A 20,143-nucleotide genomic window follows, 5' to 3' on the forward strand; every position below is an offset into this window, starting at 1 on the left:
GCAAATCTTAAATTGTTAATATCAGTCCATTTTTTCGGTTGGCCTCCGTACGGCTAAAATTTCACTACTTTGGGGAGGTTGGGCACGTTTTTCGACCAAAATGGTTGTGATTAGTTTTTTGTAATTTCAATCTGTTATAAAATCTCTGTACTAAAAACAGTACACCAAAATATGGGGATTTTGAAGAATTTGGATAAGTGTTTAATAGAATTGGCTGTAATTTGGTATATTGGGTTCCTATTAGGAATCAAAAATAAATTATATAGGACCATTTTTTTTGGTAGCCCACAAAATTTCGGTATTTTAGGGTTATGAGAGCAGTTTTCTACCGAATTCGCTGTAAATTGATATTTTGGATTCCTATTGGGTAACAAATCTTAATCTAAAAATTATTAATATATTAAAAATTATTAATATATAAAATATTCTGAACTCGAAATTGTCTGCTTATATCCTACAAAGTCTGGCATTCTAAGGCGATTTAACCATTTCCATTCGACTCATCATACGTTGGAATCATATCAACTTTAGATATCGAGATACAAAACTAAAAGATCAGGTTCGGCATATCCCCCAAAAGTTAAGCGTGAGGAAGGTATAGAGATACAACAATTCGGTTCCAAAATGAGGACACACCTTCCACCCTACCATGCGTTATCTATATCGGTCTACATTTTGGAGTTTTGAGATTTCAGAAAAATCTCCATACAAAATTTATATTCCGTGGGCATGTATCCCTTATATTATTAATCATTACCGTATAAGAACAAATCTCCATACAAATTTATATTTCGTGTGCATGTATACCTTATATTATTAATCATTACCGTATAAGACGCGACAGTATAATATAGTTCCTTGTGGGATGACACACTTCATTGCAAATAAATGCCTATAAAATATGGTGTAAACATGAGGATACTTGCTATCAACATACCAGAAATACCTGCAGTTTAGTATTTCTGGTATCCAGTACTGCCTATGATATCATTGGAAAATATTGTATAGATAGGTTAATTCTTGATTTCTAAAGATCCCAACCATTTTTATTAGCCACGTGGCGTCCGAACTTTCATGTCAAGTAACTGTCAGTATACCTATAATGAGAGTATCCAAAGTTCGGCGGGCGAACTTTTTTTACTTGTTTGTATTAAAGTTATAATTTTTCAAAATTGTAACATATTGTGGGAAAGGTACCAGAGATGAAGTATCTATATAACCGATAATTACACTAAATCTATCGTAAGTACAATTATTAAGATCTCAAAATTTAGACCACAAAGGATTTACTATTTGCTTAATGTAGGTATTTGTTTTTGTCAAATATTTGACCAGAAAATGTTGCCCTATAGACCCTATCGTCAGATTTAATTTACGGTTTGCAAACTTTTACAATGTCAAAGGATCAGTGGATCACATTCGTTACTCAATTCCCTTCATATGAGATATAAAAATATTGACAATTTGTGGATGAGGTGGATGGAGAGGACCGATAATTCCCATCTTTCAACATTATTCAGGCTTTATTAAAATTAGGTTATGCAAACCTCGACCATATTATGGGGGAGGTACAAAATGGATAAAAAGAAATATTACACTGTGTAAAATTTTGATGAAACCGGTTATCCCCTTCGAGGGCTACTGTCCGTGCCAGATAGATAGATGGACGGACATTTGTAAATCAACTCCAAATTGTCTGAAAGGTATTTTCCTTGAGACACATTGGTGATGGTAGAAAAAATAAGTAAAGACGTCGGTATTTTTGGTAGGGTACGATCATCAAAATATTTAAAGTTGGTCGAGATGCTTTTATGAGGGCTATTCTAAGTATAAACTAGTGATTTTGTGGTATTTCTATCGACTTCCTTCTTTCCTATTTTGTATGAACACCTTGCAGTATTATTTGTAAAATATTAACTTGTGATACGCTACAAAGTGTCTTAAAGAGGTTTTTATGATATATTGTATGTTAAAGCTGCAACACTTTGTGATCCACCACGTTAACATGGCTCTTTATACAAGAATATAATTTTGGGATAATATCTTATTCGTCTACCAAGTGACCTTCATTTATTTTGTACAATGTTGCACCATTTTTAATATACTAGGTCTTAAAAATACTTTTTTTTCCCATTTTAACTAGTCATCCTACATTTTCCAAAATTACGCCGATAGATACTTAAAATGCAACTTTATTTGAATTGTGACAATAACTTAAAAAATAAAATGCTGAACCTGTAAAAAAGGCCAATGACAAAATGTAATAATAAAATAAACAACAACACAAATATACTACAACCCACTATAGCGAGTTAAAAAAAAAAAACACAACAACAACAACCAAAAGACAACGACCAAAAATTTGTAACTGCACTTTGTACAAATTGCCGTACATAAACATAAATACACTTTTCAGGAGGCTAACCTTAGACACAGCTATACGATACACTCTTTAAATTGCAAGTTGTACTTACTCTGATTCACAATCGGCCGATATAAAATTTTATAGCCCTGAATTATGCCACCGTGAAATTGCAATGGTGGCTCCAGCCAGGATACTTTTAGACTTTGTGACGATAATGCGGTACAGTTGACATGTTGCGGTGCTGCTTCCGGCACTGTAATATGCATTTACGTTACGTTTAAAATGAGATAGACGAACGTAGTAGAATGCAAAAAGAAAGAAAGAAAAAAATATAAAGAGAAAAAATGTTATATAAATGCATATAAAAATTATATGTCACTCAGTGAATTAACGTTAGTAGGTGATGGCGGGTAGATGGTACCGTGGTTTGTGAATGTGCTGCAAAAAATTTTAATTATTATTATTAAAATACATTTTGAAGAGTAATTCATTTAACAAATGATTTCGATATTATAAAAATGAACAAATAATCAATTTGAGAAGCAGAACTCCCATTCTGCCTACAATAATTACATGTCCATGGTGACGTATAAAGAATATTAACTCAAATTGTGTGATAATTATACGTCCAGATGGTCATAAACATATGTAAGGGTTCAATAATCATCTATCCCATTACGAAAGGCGTGTGGATAGACTGAGTTTATGGAAATTGACAGCGGCGAAGAATAATGAGCTAAGAAGTCTTTTTTTTAATTCGCCCAATATATGGTAGAATTGGTATTGTATGAACAATAATCAAGATTAAGAATTTTTTGTTAAGTGAGTGGTTCGTGACATGAGATGAAATCATGGTTTTGGCAAATATTGAATAGAAGTGCTACAGAAATTTGCTGTTGGTATGTATGATTGTAATAATAAGGTATTTTCGAAATTTTGTATTAAATGTACACTGAAATGGGTACCAATGACATATATTCTAATAGAACAGAAACTCTGACGTTGGGTTAACAATATGTGTGTAGGATTAAGATAAGGCGGTTGTCCTGTCAATTAATATTTTATGTCTGCTACATTAATTGCAATATGTAGGGAAGGAATGGATATTGAATCTTCAACATTGATACAATTTTGTGTTTGGAAATGTACGATTACGAAAAATTCTAAAAGCTCTTATTTTGGTTGATCAAAAGAAGTTACTAGTAGATGGAATTATGACGATGGTCCTGGAAATTCTTACCCTAAGTGTGAGTGAAATTTTGTGGCTAGCACTTAAATTATTATATTTGGCTCATGAACGGTTGTAGTATATAGGATATCCAAGAGTTATCCAATTCATGGATTCAAAAATATGGGACTAGAATTCGACATCTCTCAAACTAAGCTTTTAAACCATTTTTATACAATGTTCGGCCCATTTTTGTTCACCTTTGCCTCTCTTATGACCATTTCCAGCAAGATGTAAAAAGGCCACACGACAAACTGTCACCTTCTTGGAAACCTTGTTCGGTATTAAAGGGCTCCGAGAGGTCCTTTCCGACTTTAACTGCTGAACTTGTGCTAGTTAGAGTTATCCTGCATAGCCGTATTAATTTTGCAGGAATCCCGAACACAGACATAACTTTAGACACTTCTAAACGGATAGGTTCGTTGAATGCGGCTTTATAGTCGACGTATAGGTGGTATGTGTTTTTCGTGGGTCAGGATTTGACGCAGATTTAGATATAGTATATAGGATATCCAAGAGTTATCCAATTCATGGATTCAAAAGTATGGGACTAGAGTTCGACATCTGTCAGACTAAGCTGTTACACCATTTTTATACCCTCCATATATACGTAGAATCACTTTCTGAGTCTAATTATGTTTATCCGTCTGCCTGTCCATGTTAAATAAATAAAGTACATGTCGCATTTATGATCCGAATGATAACGAATGGTTCAGATTTGGATATATCTTCCATACATATGCTTCTCCGATTTTCTGTAAATGATGCACTGAACTCAAACACTTGGTCCGATTCAATCGAAATTTGAAATAACTTACTGTATTGAGTCTACAGTAACGTATGTCAAGTTTAGTGAAAATCGGTTCAGATTAAGATATTTCCCTCCGTTTTTATGCAAAAGGTGCACCAAACTCCCAATATATGTTCAATTGAGAAACATTTTTGCATAGCCTTAGAATCGTTTAAGATTTAGATATAGCTCCTATACACATTTTCGTCTGATTTTATGTAAATGGTACACAGAAGCTTTTATACTTCTCTCGATTTACATGATGTTCTGCATAGCGTATCAAATTTAGTCTATGTTGGCTAGGTTTCCTTAATATCGGTTCAGATTTAGATATAGCTCCCATACATGTGTTTATTCGATTTTAGGTAAAAGGAGTCCTAAACTCCTATTATTTGTCCGATTGAGACGAAATTTTGCATTGAATATTAAATTGAGTGTTTTGTTGAAATCGGTTTAGATATTTTTGTCCGATTTGATGTAAATGGTGCACCAAAAATCTACGTTTGTTCGATTTATACGAAATTTTGCACATCGAATTCAGTTGGGTCTAGAATGATATTTATTGAAATCGGTTCAGATTTAGACATAGCTCCCGATTTTGTAATAGGTGTACCTGTTACACGAAATTTGCACAGCCTATTGAATTGCATCTAAAATGGCGTAAGATGGGAATAGCGCGTAATGGATATTTTAAAATATGTTCTGATGTGGATGTAACCCTTATATATTTTCGTTTGAGTTGACGCTGTACTGCAGCATATCAAATAGTGTGTGCCACGTTTGCTCATATCGACCCAAATTTACATATAGCTCCGATACATAATTTGTGCTATATGGTACACCAAAGAACCCATGTCTGCCCGATTGACGTGTTTTTTCATAGATTTCAGAATGGTATGAGTATGGATTGATTTAAACTAGTTCAAATATCTATATCACTTATTTAATTATGTCCGATTTCATTATTTCTATCGAAAAGGTTCATTTAAAAGTCTAACATTGACGAAAATGGAGAAAGACAGTGAAAACGTACAGATATCTTGTCTTAGAGAACCCTATCTGATACATAAGGAGCCACTTTTCAGTAGAATATTTGTACGCCAAAAATCTTGGACTTAAGGTACAACAAAAAAAAACCATTTGATTTTGACCGACGACATATAATCTACAAATAATATGTAATAGCTGCAAACAGAGATGTAAAAAACATTAGAGTTTTGTTTGCAGCTATTACACATTTATGAATTCTAAGGTCACAGACTTTTGCAGTGTCGAATTTGTCCCACTGGGTTCTAAATAAACTCGCCGATAAGGATACGAATAGTACACAAAAACTCATTATATTCTATTATTGTACTGGGCGAAAATCGCTGTCATGAGTGCAGCGTAAGAAAATTATTAGAATTTAGTCGCATGCGTGTCGCTATTGGGGCAAACATGCTGTAAACTTTTGAGATGCATGTATACGAATATTACATAGTGTGAATTGAGAAAATCCTTTAGAAAAAGTTGCCACAAAAGTAACTAATTTTGATTGGAATTTACTACTTTTATATGAGTCCGAAGATACAATTTTGGTAAAACTTGTCCCATTGTCAATTTGTGGTATGGGCAGAACGGATATTTATAAACTTTCCATTCCATTATAAGTACTATAAGAAATAGAAGCTACAGTTCCATCTCTACAAAAAAATATATAAATTTTTAATTTTTATACCAGAACCTTAATAATTTCTACCTTCCCACCCCGCCTATGAAAGTATATCTGTTTCAATCAAAGCCAACTTAATGTATCATCGTAATTTACAAAAATAACACTTATTTTATAAACTTAAAATCCATATAACCCTCGACCATTTATCTTCTTTGTCTTGTTTTAGCCTGGCCAAGTTAACTTTTAAGTTATTAAATTTAATCACATCATTCCGAGTCCCTTAAACCACTTTTATGCGTCATTCTACATTGGTATAAATGGTTTTAATATCCAACCATTAACGAAAAAATACAAATAGCCAGCACACCGTCGTACCATCGCTGGTGTCCGTATAAGGAACATATAATGCCTTGAGGCCATTTACGAATTGTCTAAAAGTAAAAATACTTCACACACACATACCTATGTATGTATAGCCAGCGTTTGGGAAAACGGAAAAAGCGGGAAGATATATGAGACCGGTGTTTCTATAATACATGAAAGCTCTTCCGACAGTTTATATTTTGTGGCACACAAATAAACCCACAAAAAAGAAAATAAGAAAATTCCAAAGCAAAGCTAACGATGAACCAAAAACAGCAAAAAATGGAAACAACCAAGAAGAATTGTGATAAAAATAGCACATAACACGACGACGACGACGCTAAAAGCATTTTTAATGTTTGTTGTTATTAAGATAACAATTTGTACAGCTGTTACCTTCAATACAAAAAAATACGAACGTGGGCATGCGGGCGAATATCACGTAGAAAACGCGAGTGAGTGAATGAATGAGTGAGTAGAGACCATGGCAGACAGACAACAGCAAAAACAATTGTCTGCCAAGGATTCTCTTTGCCACTTATTATATTTTTATTTAAGCTAAAGTGAGAAATATACGCTGTTCACATCCACACCACATAAACGTCACCGTCATCATCATCACCATCGCTCGCCATCGCCAGTGAATACTTTGCACTTTTTATCCACGGCATTTTTGTCCTTACCACCTCTACTTTACTCTACTCTACACTTACCTCCCTCAGATGTTGTCCCAAAGATGGGCGTACTCCATGGTCCCGAACCAAAACTATTCAAGGCTCGCACCGTAACCGCATACCGGGTATACTTTCGTAAGCCACGTAATGTGGCCTTCGTTGTGGCCCAGCCACTTACAATCACAGACTTCAGTGAATTATTGACAACGCTAATGTAGTTGATATTCTGTTTTTCTTCGCTACAGTTGACGGTATAGCCGATGAGTTCGCCATTCCAGGATTCACGTGGTGGTATCTGCAACAAGATGGAGAAGAGAAAGAAAACAGAAAAAATATTAAGAGAATTAAGGTATGTAGATTACAGTTGGGAAAGTGAAAAAAATGTTAAATAGTTTGGACAAACAAAATCTGTAATATTAACTTGGAAACTGTTCGATTCGATTAATAAAATACTGTTGATTGTTGTTTTATAAGGTGGAATGTGCATTAAATCGGCCGCCACTTCGAAATTTTCGTCGGAGACCAATATGTATAGTACCGAAGTAGATATAATATATCAGTCCGGGTTTTAGGGGGTAAGTACAATTTTTTAGAGACATTTTTAGACATAGACCCTAAAAATTATTGATATAGGTACATGTACAGGGTGCTATGTCAAACCCTCAAATTAAGACTATTGAAAAATGGCTGTAATTTGGCATTTCGGATTATTGGTGAGTAAAACACTTGGTCCTAGAATACATTCAATATGAATTTCAAAAATGTTTTTTAATCCCTTAAAAGATTGTATATTGTAGTATGTTTAATGATTATTTTTCAAGAACTATAACAATCTAGGCAAAGTACCCGCTACTTCATATGCGGAAAGGGAGTACAAAACAAATAAATAATGTTTCATATGGAAATCGTGAATACTGATAATTTGTTTCCATTTCACCTCTATTCCTACATATAATATCAGGTATATTACCATATAGTACTCTTCATACACAAAATCACTATTTTCCGAAATCTCTTTCTTATTTCCATTATACCGATTAAAAAGTGATCAAAAGCCAATTTAATATTTTAGGAAATACCTATAGTTTTCACATTTAGCACTTTACGAAGAAATGAGTACACAATTTTCAAGATTCCCTCCATACCACCACCACTACTAAATTTAATACCAGGTAGTTCCAAAAACCTTTGGTACTTCTTTTAACTCTCCTTCAGTTACCCACTCAGCATTCCAGTTCTATCCATTTACCCAAATCCTAATTGTATCAAATTTAGTACTTTTCATACTCATAAATAAGAATTTTTAAAACTACATCAATCCAAACTCTAACAGTAATCTTTGTTCCATCAAAGTCCAAATTGTACCAAATTTAGTACGTTTCGTACTCATAAGTACTAATTTACAAAAGTACCTAATTCTTGATTTTAAATAGTAATCGTTAAGAACAAATTTAAGAATTCTAGTTCTATCTGTTCACCAAAAACCACATTGTACCAGATTAGGTAGAATTCTATAAAATATTTTTAAAAAATATTCCAAACCTATTCCAGTTCTGCCCTTTCACCAAAGACCAAATTGTACCAATTTTAGTTATTTTCGTACCCAGTACGAATTTCCCAAACTACCTCAGTCATGCATTCCAATAACAACTTTAAATCCACAATTAAGGATTACAGCTCTATCCGTTCACCAACATCTAAAATGTACCAAATTTAGTATCATTTATTACTTTTCGTGGACGTAAGTACAATTTTTCAAAACGACCTCAATTCCAACAACAATTTTAATCATAAATATCTGGATCTCAGCCCTATTTGTTCACATAGATCAAAATTGTACCACATATATAGTATAGTATTTAGTACTTTTCGTACTTATAACTTCCATATTTTAGAATTCCCGCCCTGCCCGTTCACACAAAACAAATGGTACCACATTTAGAACCATTTCTTGCTGTATATATATATATATATTATATTGTATCATAGTTAGTACAATGTAGTACCCATAGTATAAATTACCAAATTAAGCTTAATCCAACACTCTAACGGTAACCTATAGAGTATTGTTTCCATATAAGTAAAATTTTCAAAACAACATCAAACTTGCAAAACTTCCAGAATCCCAGGTTAAACCTTCACATTAATTCCACTTGTACCACACTTAGTACATCTAGTACTTTTCACATCCAAAAGTACGAATTTGCGAAACTACCTCAATCGTACACTCCAACAGTAATTTTTTGATACCATTTAGTACTTTTTGTTTTCCTAATTAGGAATTTCCTAAACTACATCAATCACACACTCCAACAGCAATTCTAATTTTTAACATTTTGGAGTCCAGATCTATCCGTTCACACAAAATCAAATTGTACCCAATTTAGTACACGTAAGTACGATGCCTCCATATCCCAACTCTAAAAATTGGTCCAGGTTTATCCGTTCACCAAATTACCAAATTTAGTACCGTTTATTACTGTTCGTACCAATAAGTACGAATTTCCTAAACTACCTCAATCCGTCACTCCAACAGTCATTTTAATTCCCAATTTGAAGACTCCAGCTATATCTGTTCACTCAAATCCAATTGCACCAAATGTTGTACTTTTCCAATATAATAATCCTAATTAATATTTTCATATTTTCAAATTTTGTATCGTTTCGTACTTTTTATAGACTTAAGTATAAGTTACCATCAACCTGTCAACACCATCAACCTGTATTCCATATACAATTTCAAGATTCTAGCTATATAGGTTCAATTTGTATACAATAGAACTAAACTTAGCAAATTTTAGTACTTTTAGTACACTTATAGGTCGAATTTACAAAAAAACCTCTTTTACATCTTTCTAACTTTCCATGTGGGACCAACATTGCAAATTTCAGAATTCTAGCTCTTCCCGTTCGCCTAATAAAAAGGGTACCACATTTAGTACATTTTGGAACTTTTCGTACTCATCTAGTTGGATTTTACAAAAACCCAGCATTATTTCATGTCTACAAACCAACAACAACTCACACGTTTATGGGCGGAGGACAGTTTATGGGCGTGATAACGGAGATGATGGGCATGTATGGCTATATAAATCTATATTTAGCCAATATATTAAGGTCTGACTACATATAATTTACTATTCGCTTTATATAAGGCATATCTTTTTATCAAATATTTGAATCTGAGGAGGTACCGAAAAAATTGCCCTACAGACCCCATAATCGTTGTTTGGTAAAAGCATTACGATCTATATGGTGTGGATTGAATCAGACATTTCATTTGCTTGGTATTGTGTTGAAACTTTTTCAAAATATTGCCCCGTTGTGGGAAGTGTGGAGTGGAGCAATAAGTCCCATTCTCGGACCTAATTTGGAATGGTTAAAATTCTACAATTCGCAGATTTTGTATTAAATCGGACATGCAATTCGGTACCAAATTCCCTCTTTTTACAAGTTTTCAAAATATTGACCCTTTGTAAATCTACTCTACACTTACCGAAACGGACTAGGTCCAATGAAACATGGGCTCTAAAATCAATATTTCTATGAGGCACTTTTGCCGTAGCAAAATGTATATTCCCTCATAAAAACCACACCTGATATTTTTTAATGAATATTTTCAGGGCCAAGTATAAACGTGCATTTTGTACCTGTGCACCTGAATGATTCGACCTGTACAGGGTTGCCCATATTCGACGGAACCATTTGGCAACGTTATAACTTTTGACAGAGATGTCACATCGCTTAATGACATACCGCGTTTGAAGCGTCAGTCCAAGCAGATTTTTACCATGAACCAATACACGCCACGCGAGCGCTCTGAAATAGTTGAAATTTACATTCAACTGAAGAAGTCAATTGTGAAAACTCAACGTGCTTTTAAAACATTAAAAATGTGAGAAGTGCGCCTTCTAAGAACACCATTAAGCATTTATACGAAAAATTTTCGACTGGTAAGGCTCTTTCTAATCCGAAGAGGCCATAAAAAGTCGACCAAGGCGATCGGCCGAGAATATCGCTGCCGTACGAGCCAGTGTTGAGAGGTCCCCAAGAACATCCCAAAAACGCCGTTCTCAGCAGTTGGGCATGGCTCGGTTCACTTTACAACGGATTATTCGCATTGATTTGTTCCCGTATAAAATTCAATTGACGCAAAGAATGTTGCCTGCGGAAAAGCTTCATCGATTGGAATGAGCCCAAAGAGTCATCGAAATGGCCGAAGATGACGAGCAATTTTGGAACAAAATTATCATGTCCGATGAAGCCCATTTCACATTGAACGGGACCGTAAATAAGCAAAATTGCCGTTTTTACGCCACTGAAAATCCTCAGAAGATTCAAGAAGTGCCTCTTCATGACGAAAAAGTCACAGTTTGGTGCGGCGTTACACAGTGTCACGACCGCGGCCAAAAATGGTCAAAACCAAGTACCACGGAGGACAATTTTTTTGATGAGGATTGATAGAAAACACTCCAATTAGAATAAATATGAAATTTTATAACGATATGTTAAGTAGTTTTGTCTCTACAAAGGTTCAAATCTGATAATTATTTATAAACTGATTTTTTACCATATTTTCGAAAAATGGATGTGTTTTTCTGATGCTCAAATATTTGAATATTCAAATTAACGGTTATTATAAAAGTGTTTATTTTGGTTGCTGTGGATGTAAAAACTAGGATTCGTTTTAGTTTGTACGTATATAGATATCATATGGTGTATACAGTCGTCCACACTTGTTGTACTTAGTTCATCAAATTTTTAAAACAAATTTTGAAATTAGTGGAGCAGAAAAAAAAGTTTTAAAAAGGTTAGCTCTAATTTTTTTTATTTGAGTGTTGAAAAGTGTGTTATTTAAGGAATAAAAAAAATTAGCTGCGGAGTCCTGCGGTCCTAAGAGTTATTTAACTTTTTTGGTGACAACCTTATTAAAAAATATGGCATATTCATGAAATGGTTAGAAGCGAATGGTCAAATATGTTATGTATACAATTAAATAAGTTATTGAGGGTCAAATAGGAGGAGAATATGTATTGAGAACATAGAAATAATACAATATTTTACATAAAATTTGCAATTAAGTGGTAAAAACGTTATTCGAAGCGAATATATGGGAGAATTGGTTTTAAAATATAGCTTTTAAATAAATTTTCAGTCAGTTTGAAGATTATACTTATTTATCAGATCATTTGAGACATAATCTTATACTATAAATTTTTTTTTCATGTGCGACATGAATTACATTTGTGGAAAGTTCAAACAGAAAAATATTAATTCATGGCATGGGATATGCAAAGTGCAGTACAATACCTTTTGAGCGACTTTCACAAGATGCTAACAAGTCATGCCAACAAATAATTAGTAGCAGCCCGAACTTTTGTTAAAGCCGAGTTAAATAAGGATATTTAGAATTTTATATTACAATCCGACTTGTAATATCCTTAAACAGCCATAAAGTAAAGGCCCGAGATTATAACGTGGATAATACTAAATCGTACATTTGGGAAGAAAATATTTTATATATATATATCTCTGATGTGTGTTTTGAAAATTTTGTGAATGATAAAAAAGAAATTTATTAGTAACTAAAGTATATCAAATATTTTATTATATTAAAAATAACAAAAATAAAACTACTATACTTAATTTAGCTGCATATAACGATTTTATAGTACAGAAAGTTACATTTTTAGGGATTTTTGGTATGGTAGGTACCTGAAATATGGGCCAACAACTAAATTACAGCACCTATTACTTTCTTCGCCCAAATTTGATGTAATTTGGAAGAAGACATGAAAATTTTCCTGCAATTTGGATGAATATAAAAAATTTATAGGTCCAAAAAGCGTATTTTTCAAGACCCTTCGTATGGGAGGTATATCAAATCTTGGCCCAATCTACCCAGTTTTTGGTCCGTTGCTTTATAGGCATAAGTAAATGTAAATTGCCAATTTTCATTGAACTTGTTTGAATATTAAAGATTTTATAGGCCAAAAAAGGTTACATTCTCAAGACCCATTGTATGGGAGGTATACGAAATCTTGGTCCGATCTATCAAATTTTTTGTCAGTTGCTCTTTAGGCCAATAATAAGCACATGTGCCAAATTTCATTAACTTACGATAACTCCTTCTATTTTTGGCCGCTGTTTATATGAACTCGCGACATAGTGCGTTAGTGCGAAAACGGTCATTGGGCCGTTTTTCTTCCAAAATGAAAATGGCCATGCTGTTGTCATCGCGTTATCGCGACATGATGACAAATTTTGTGATGCCAATTATTCGTCGAAAGCATATGAGGCAGTTCTGGTTTCAACAAGACGGCGCTCCCCCGCACACAAGTCGCATAACAATCGATTTTCTGAAGAATTTGTTTCCGGACCGTTTGATGTCCAAAAGTGATGATTTGGACTGGTCACCGCGTTCGCCCGATTTGACGCCGCCTGACTTCTTCTTGTGGGGATATTTGAAGCCAAAGGTGTACGTTAACAAGCCAAGGACCGTAGAAGAGCTCAAGGACAACATTCGTGAAGAAATAGCCGCTATTCCGGCCGAAATGTTGGCAAAAACCATGGAAAATGTAGCAAAAAGGGCACAATAGGTCATCAACGCCAGAGGCGGCCATTTGAGAGATATCATATTCAAACATTGATGTAAACAAATCTACTTGGAACAAATTAAATGATTAACATTGTCAACCGCCAAATTTTTATTTTTTTCTTTGATTTAAAAAAAAAAACATGGGTCCGTCGAATATGGGCAACCCTGTAAACAAGATTTTTCTAAGACTAGTTTTAAATAAAGGATACCAGTTATTATGTCTTTGAGAATACATTTTGAATAGCAAAAGGCATCAAGATAAACCCATTGGTTCTTTTGATAATGTTGTGATATTCGGTACTACAATTACCATAACCATTGTACCCATTAAAAATATTATTCATATAAATTATAAAATTGATGTAAAACATACGTCTCCTAACAACTTACAAAGAAAATATGCAACAGGTGGTGTTGTTACAACATTTTTATGATATTCATTATACAAGATTGCTACAAGAGTGACATCGGGGTACACATTCTAAATATTCTCATTGGGCATTTACAAACATTTAAGCAAAGCAATAAACCTCATAAGAAAAATCAAATATTCTACACAAACAAGAACAAAACCCTAATCCCAAATGATAGCAATTTAAATATTTAAAAATCTATAAAGTCGAGGCGAACTCCGTAATAGGAGATAAAGCAGAAGAAAGTGAAAAGACGCTGACAGGAAAAAGAAAATGAATAATTTATCAGATTACCAACACCACTTCCACCACATGGAAATGCTAAAATGACTCTGACTCATTTCCATTATGAACTCGAAAATCGAAAAGAAAACGAGGAGAACAGGAAAAGACAAGGTGGCAAGGAAATTCGTCTTGAAATGGAAGGTTTGCCATACACACACACAAAACGTAAAAACTGATACTAAACGCTAAGAAACATCATTCACCTGAGACAGTTAATATATTTTACACTGCCACCACCTGAACTACAAAAATTATCTCGTTTATATTCTGCTGTAGTCAATTGGGGCTGAGTGAGAGCCAGAGAAGTAACTGTAAAACCACTTGTTACATTTTTTGTTGTTGTTTTTGTTTTGACTAGAAATTTATTCTGAAATAAATTAGAAAATACCATAATGAGGTCAAGGACTATGATGGTTGGGATAAAGGGTTGGGATAAACGTATTAAATTCATGGTATTGAATATATAAATATAATTATGGTGATGAATATAGGTCAACAATGTAAACAGTCTCATTGTGGTTTTATGGTTATTGAAGAATAAAAGTGGATGCAGAATTCTGGAGAAGAATTTCCATAGTAGGCAATTGAAAATTAAATAAAGAAAATATAAAACACAACCTAATAATATCTATATCTATATAAATGTTCAAAGTGAAAATTTGACATTTTCGGTGTCAAAACTTGTTTTTGATTTAATTCGAATCTACACTAATTCAAGAATGTACCTACAAAATTTCAAGTGAAAATATCAAGAACCCTTGACGATATAGCCGATTTATTGTGTCAGCATCAAGTGACGGCTAAAGGGCTTCTCAAACTTTAAACGCGTTTTTCTCCTTTGCGAATGGCGGGCACGATAACTCAAAAACTAATGACCTAATCGATTCCAAATTTTTACATGTTTCTCTGTGAGTATATAGCTATCGTAAGAACTAGGATAAAGCTAATCGGTGGAGATTTTCCTTTTTTATACCCTTCACCACACTGTGGTACAGGGTATTATGTCTTTGTGCATATTTTTGTAACAGGCAAAAGGAAACGAGATAGACACATGGTTCCTTTTGAGAATATGCATAGAATCACTTTCTACGTCGATTTATGCATGTCCGTCCGTCTGTCTGTCCATGTTAAATTGTAAACAAAGTACAGGTCGCATTTATGATCCGAATTGGATGAAATTTGGCATAGGTCACTTATTCGGCCCAAGGACGAACCCTATTGAAATTTGGAAAATCGGTTCAGATTTAGATATAGCTCCCATATATATATTTAACCGATTTAATGTAAACGGTCCCTATATATCTTTCGATTTGCATGAAATTTGGTACAGCCTAATCATTTAGGTCTAGAATGATGTCTGCCAAGTTTCGTGAAAATCGGTCCAGATTTAGATATAGCTCCCATATATAGTTTCGTCCGATTTCATGTAAATGGTGCCCAAAGTCCCTATATATCTTTTGATTTGCACGAAATTTGGCATAACGTACTGAATTAAGCCTAGAGTGATGTCTGCCAAGTTTGGAGAAAATCGGTCCAGATTTAGATATAGCTCCCATATATAGTTTCGTCCGATTTGATGTAAATGGTCCACCAAAGTCGCTAAATACCTTTCGATTTGCACGAATTTTGGCATAACGTACTGAATTGAGTCTAGAATGTCTGCCAAGTTTCGTGAAAATAGGTCAAGATTTAGATATAGCTCCCATATATAGTTTCGTCCGATTTCATGTAAATGGTGCACCAAAGTCCCTATATATCCTTCGATTTGCACGAAATTTGGCATAACTTACTTAATTGAGCCTAGAATGATGTTTCGTCCGATTTCATGTAAATGGTGCACCAAAGTCCCTATATATCCTTCGATTTGCACGAAATTTGGCATAACTTACTTAATTGAGCCTAGAATGATGTTTCGTGAAAATCGGTCCAGATTTAGATATAGCTCCCTTTTATTATAGATTGATTTTAAGTAATTGACGTACTAAGGAACCAATAGGAACAAAACATTCTGAAATTAGTATAACCTAACCTGTGACAAGTTTGTTTGAAATCGCTCAATATTTTGATAGATCTTCCATATATATTTTCGCCCGATTTCAAGTAAATTGGGCATCAAACTCCTCATGTTAGTCAAATTGACATCAAATTAGGTAGATTTAGGTAGATTCACATTTAGATAAATATCACATTTTTTTTCATCCAATTTTATGTTATAGTCCTGTTTAATATACCCATAGTGGTGAAGTGTATCATATAGTCGGCCCCGTCCGACTTTACTACTTTCCTTACTGGTTTTAACTTGGTTTTTGGTAAAAAAAAATCGGCGATTTTCAAAAAAAATATTTTTTCAAAGGTCCGCCATTTTATTAATTTTAGAGCGAAGTCAATAATCCTAGTTCATACGAGAGATAGACATGTGCTCTTTCTGACACCGTTGGAATTTTCGGATTCCGATGTTCCAGTGGGGAGTTATCATGTCCGCCATCAAAAATAAGGACTTTTCTTTAATTACAAAAAACAACAACAAAACAATAACAAAAATTGTTTGTAAATTATTTTACTTCTCTTTTAAATCTTCAATTATATATGTGCAAAATTACAAACATTAACAAGCATTGGCATTGATTTACCAGTCCATTGAAAATCTAGAAAAATTAAAATCGTGAATGGGGGAGGGGGGTGGGCTGGTTCTCTTAAACAAAAAATGTTTATCACGTTTGAAGTCTGTGTCCAATATAGCTCAAAAACGGCTGTTTTTTATTATTTTTTTTTTTTTTGGATTGGGTATTCTTGCAAAATCCTGTCCTTGCTGATTGGTTCCTTAATTTGGATGTATATGATCCAGAATTCACTGAAAAAATTATTCTTCAAAATGGATTACGTCTTTAATAAGCACATTTTCACATTCATTGTCTGGTTAATAGTCCAATTACTACAACAATATAACCCTTTATAGTTCGAAGTCGTAAACTAAACAGTTATATTGTTCAACCACTGGATATATCTGACTCTTTAGCAAACAATTTCGTTTGTGTTATAAGTAATGTTTTACGTTTTCAAATAATATTTTTAATCCGTTTGGTTTTATTGTTTGAAAATCCGGTTAAAACATTTGTCCTTAAGGATTCTTAATATACAGAATTTCCCACCCCAAAAATCTTGTTGCACAGTGTAATCAGCTTCAAGATTGTTCATACTCTGAGAAATCATATTGGAAAACGAGGTTATGAAATTCAACATACAAAAAACCAGTAAGGAAAGTAGTAAAGTTGGACTGGACCGACTATATGGCACCCTTCACCACATTGGGTATATTCTACATAGTCTCCTACCAGACGTCGCCTTTTCACGAAACTTAGCACACATTATTCTAGACTTAATTTGTATGATATGCCAAATTTCGTGCAAATCGAAAGATAGTTGGGACTTTGGAGCACCGTATTTAGCTTAAATCGGACGAAAATATATATGGGAGCTATATCGAAATCTGAACCGATTTTCACGAAACTAAGCACAAATCATTATAGACTCAATTCAGTACGCTATGTCAAATTTCGTACATATCGAAAGATATTTAGGAATTTTGGCGCACCATTTACCTTAAATCGGACGAAAATATATAAATGGGAGCACGATTTTTTTTAATTTCAATGGGTTCGTCCTTCGGCCAAATAAATGAGCTATGCAAAATTTTATCCAAATCGGATAATAAATGCGACCTGTACTTTGTTTACAATTTAACATCAACAGGCAGACATGACGGACGGTTCTGCTAAAACCTTCACAAAATCAACGGAGGTCATAATATTGGTGATGTGACAAAACATGGACGTATTAACAATTTCCCACTACTGTATTTTTTTACAAACTAATAACCGGAAATGCCTCATTATATTCTTTCGATTGTGAAATGTTCCAGATCGGATCATTTTTTCTAATGCTCCCATTAAACTATTCTCCCTGATTTTCGATATTTTGAGAATTTTCGACACGTTTTTCAGCCGAAATGGATGTAGTTTTATATTTTGGATTGTAATTGCCTTTATAAAAATCTTTTTAATATTGGTCAAGTTTTTAAGGGATCCCTCATTTAAAAGTATCGCCAAAATTTCGGTATCTTGAGGATTTTGGACACGTTTTACGATAATTGTGAACGTTGGGTTCTAATGTAGAACTAAATCTTCTTGCTAAATATTATCAATATTGTTTCAACATTTTGGGTACCCCCCATTTTGGCGATTTTGTATACTTTTTACATATCAGCCAGAGTGGCAGGTAATGGTAGACAAAATTTGATGTCAGAATTTTATACTTTTATTTATTGACTTTTGCGCCGCTAATTCGATGATTCGTACTACTTTGAAGTGGGACATATTGTGCGGATCCTTTATTACTATAATTAGGAGGTATGCCAATAAAATGTCTCTAAGCTGAACATTTCAACATTCAAAATTACAGACCCTTCGGTTGAAAAATCAGTTAATAAACTTTAATATGTCGAAAATAGGGGATACATTGTATGAGGACATCACGAAGGCGTTGCCCGATAAGTTTCATTTACAATACCAAACCACCTAGAAGTAGTGATGTGATTTCTTTCTTTCCTAATTTCAAAATAAGGATAGAAGGACGGATATTTAATATTATATTAACTTTATGAGGTCTCCGACAACTATTTGGAGAATTTGAAACAGAGTGACAAGTGTGACAAAATCAGTGATAATAATCTGATCTGAATAATCCCGATCTGACCCTCAGGAGAAGAAACCAAATTTTGAAAAGCAGATACTAAATCTTACATTCAAAATTGTATCGAGAATAACGTTTTCGTCCTTTCATAATTAATGGGTTTGGTCACAATTTGCCGCAGAAATGGCTTTACTTCAGTATTTTGGTTTCAGAGCGTGCTCAAACGTTCTAGAAGGAATTCTCAATGTAGACCCACATTCTGATAAACTATTTACTTAGCGACAAGGTTTATATTTTGTAATTTCTATCCCCGACTGTAATATAATTCCCGATGAAATTCTTGGTACATTCAATCAATTTTAAACTGCCCTCCCACTTTTCTATTTTTTTCCACTTTGGCTTTTATTAGCCACACTTTTTTTACAATAATATTTTGGTCTGACCATCCATAATAAATGTCACTTTCTGGTTAATTTTATTTACTACGACAAAGTTGTTCTTTTTTTCTGCCTTCATATTTTCCTAACATAAATGTCAATAAAATTCTACAAGAAAACTTGTGTGTGTCAGGTGATCAAAGAAGAACGAACACCATTGTGTATATGGGCAACTACTAGCTAAAATTCTTTTAACTAACTTACCTGCCAAGTGACAATCAATTCACTTTCGCCACCAGTCTGCACCTGGACATTGGATGGCGCTTCGGTGGGTGCTTCCTCTTGGGTCTTCAAGACAATTGGCTCGGTAAAGGGACTGCGTTCAATTTCATTGATGGCCTGCATGCGTATCAGAAAGGTAGTGGCCGGTGTCAAACCCGATACAATGGCACTTTCACGTAAGTCGCTGTCATAGCTGTCAACACGAAAATATTATGTAATAAAAATTGGAAAGAAGTAGGAAAAGACAGGATAAAAATTAGATATGTCAAGAAAACAAAATGGACATCTAAGTGAGTGCGGAAGAGAAAAATGAACGACTTCAATTTCACCTTTTACTTATACTGGTCGATGGCAATGTTACATTTATTATATTCGGACCATTCCAATCACTGCCGGCCAAACCCAGTGCCGTATGAGATTGTAGA

General features: G+C 33.9%; 1 protein-coding gene across 1 annotated transcript; it reads right to left on the bottom strand.

Moving 5' to 3' along the window:
• Window positions 1–2,474: 2,474 nt before the first annotated feature.
• On the bottom strand, window positions 2,475–20,133 carry LOC133321229 (cell adhesion molecule Dscam2-like; the record flags this gene model as incomplete). Its single annotated transcript, XM_061530317.1, has 4 exons — window positions 20,048–20,133; window positions 19,701–19,911; window positions 7,114–7,369; window positions 2,475–2,618 (listed from the first exon to the last, which is right to left on the bottom strand). Coding segments are annotated over exons 2-4 (541 nt in total), but the record flags the coding sequence as incomplete, so codon positions are not given.
• Window positions 20,134–20,143: the final 10 nt, after the last annotated feature.

The sequence above is a fragment of the Musca vetustissima genome, unplaced genomic scaffold (assembly GCF_032173495.1).
Source record: "Musca vetustissima isolate MV318-11 ecotype Yass unplaced genomic scaffold, APGP_CSIRO_Mvet_v1 utg176861, whole genome shotgun sequence".
Taxonomy (NCBI): Eukaryota; Metazoa; Arthropoda; class Insecta; order Diptera; family Muscidae; genus Musca; species Musca vetustissima.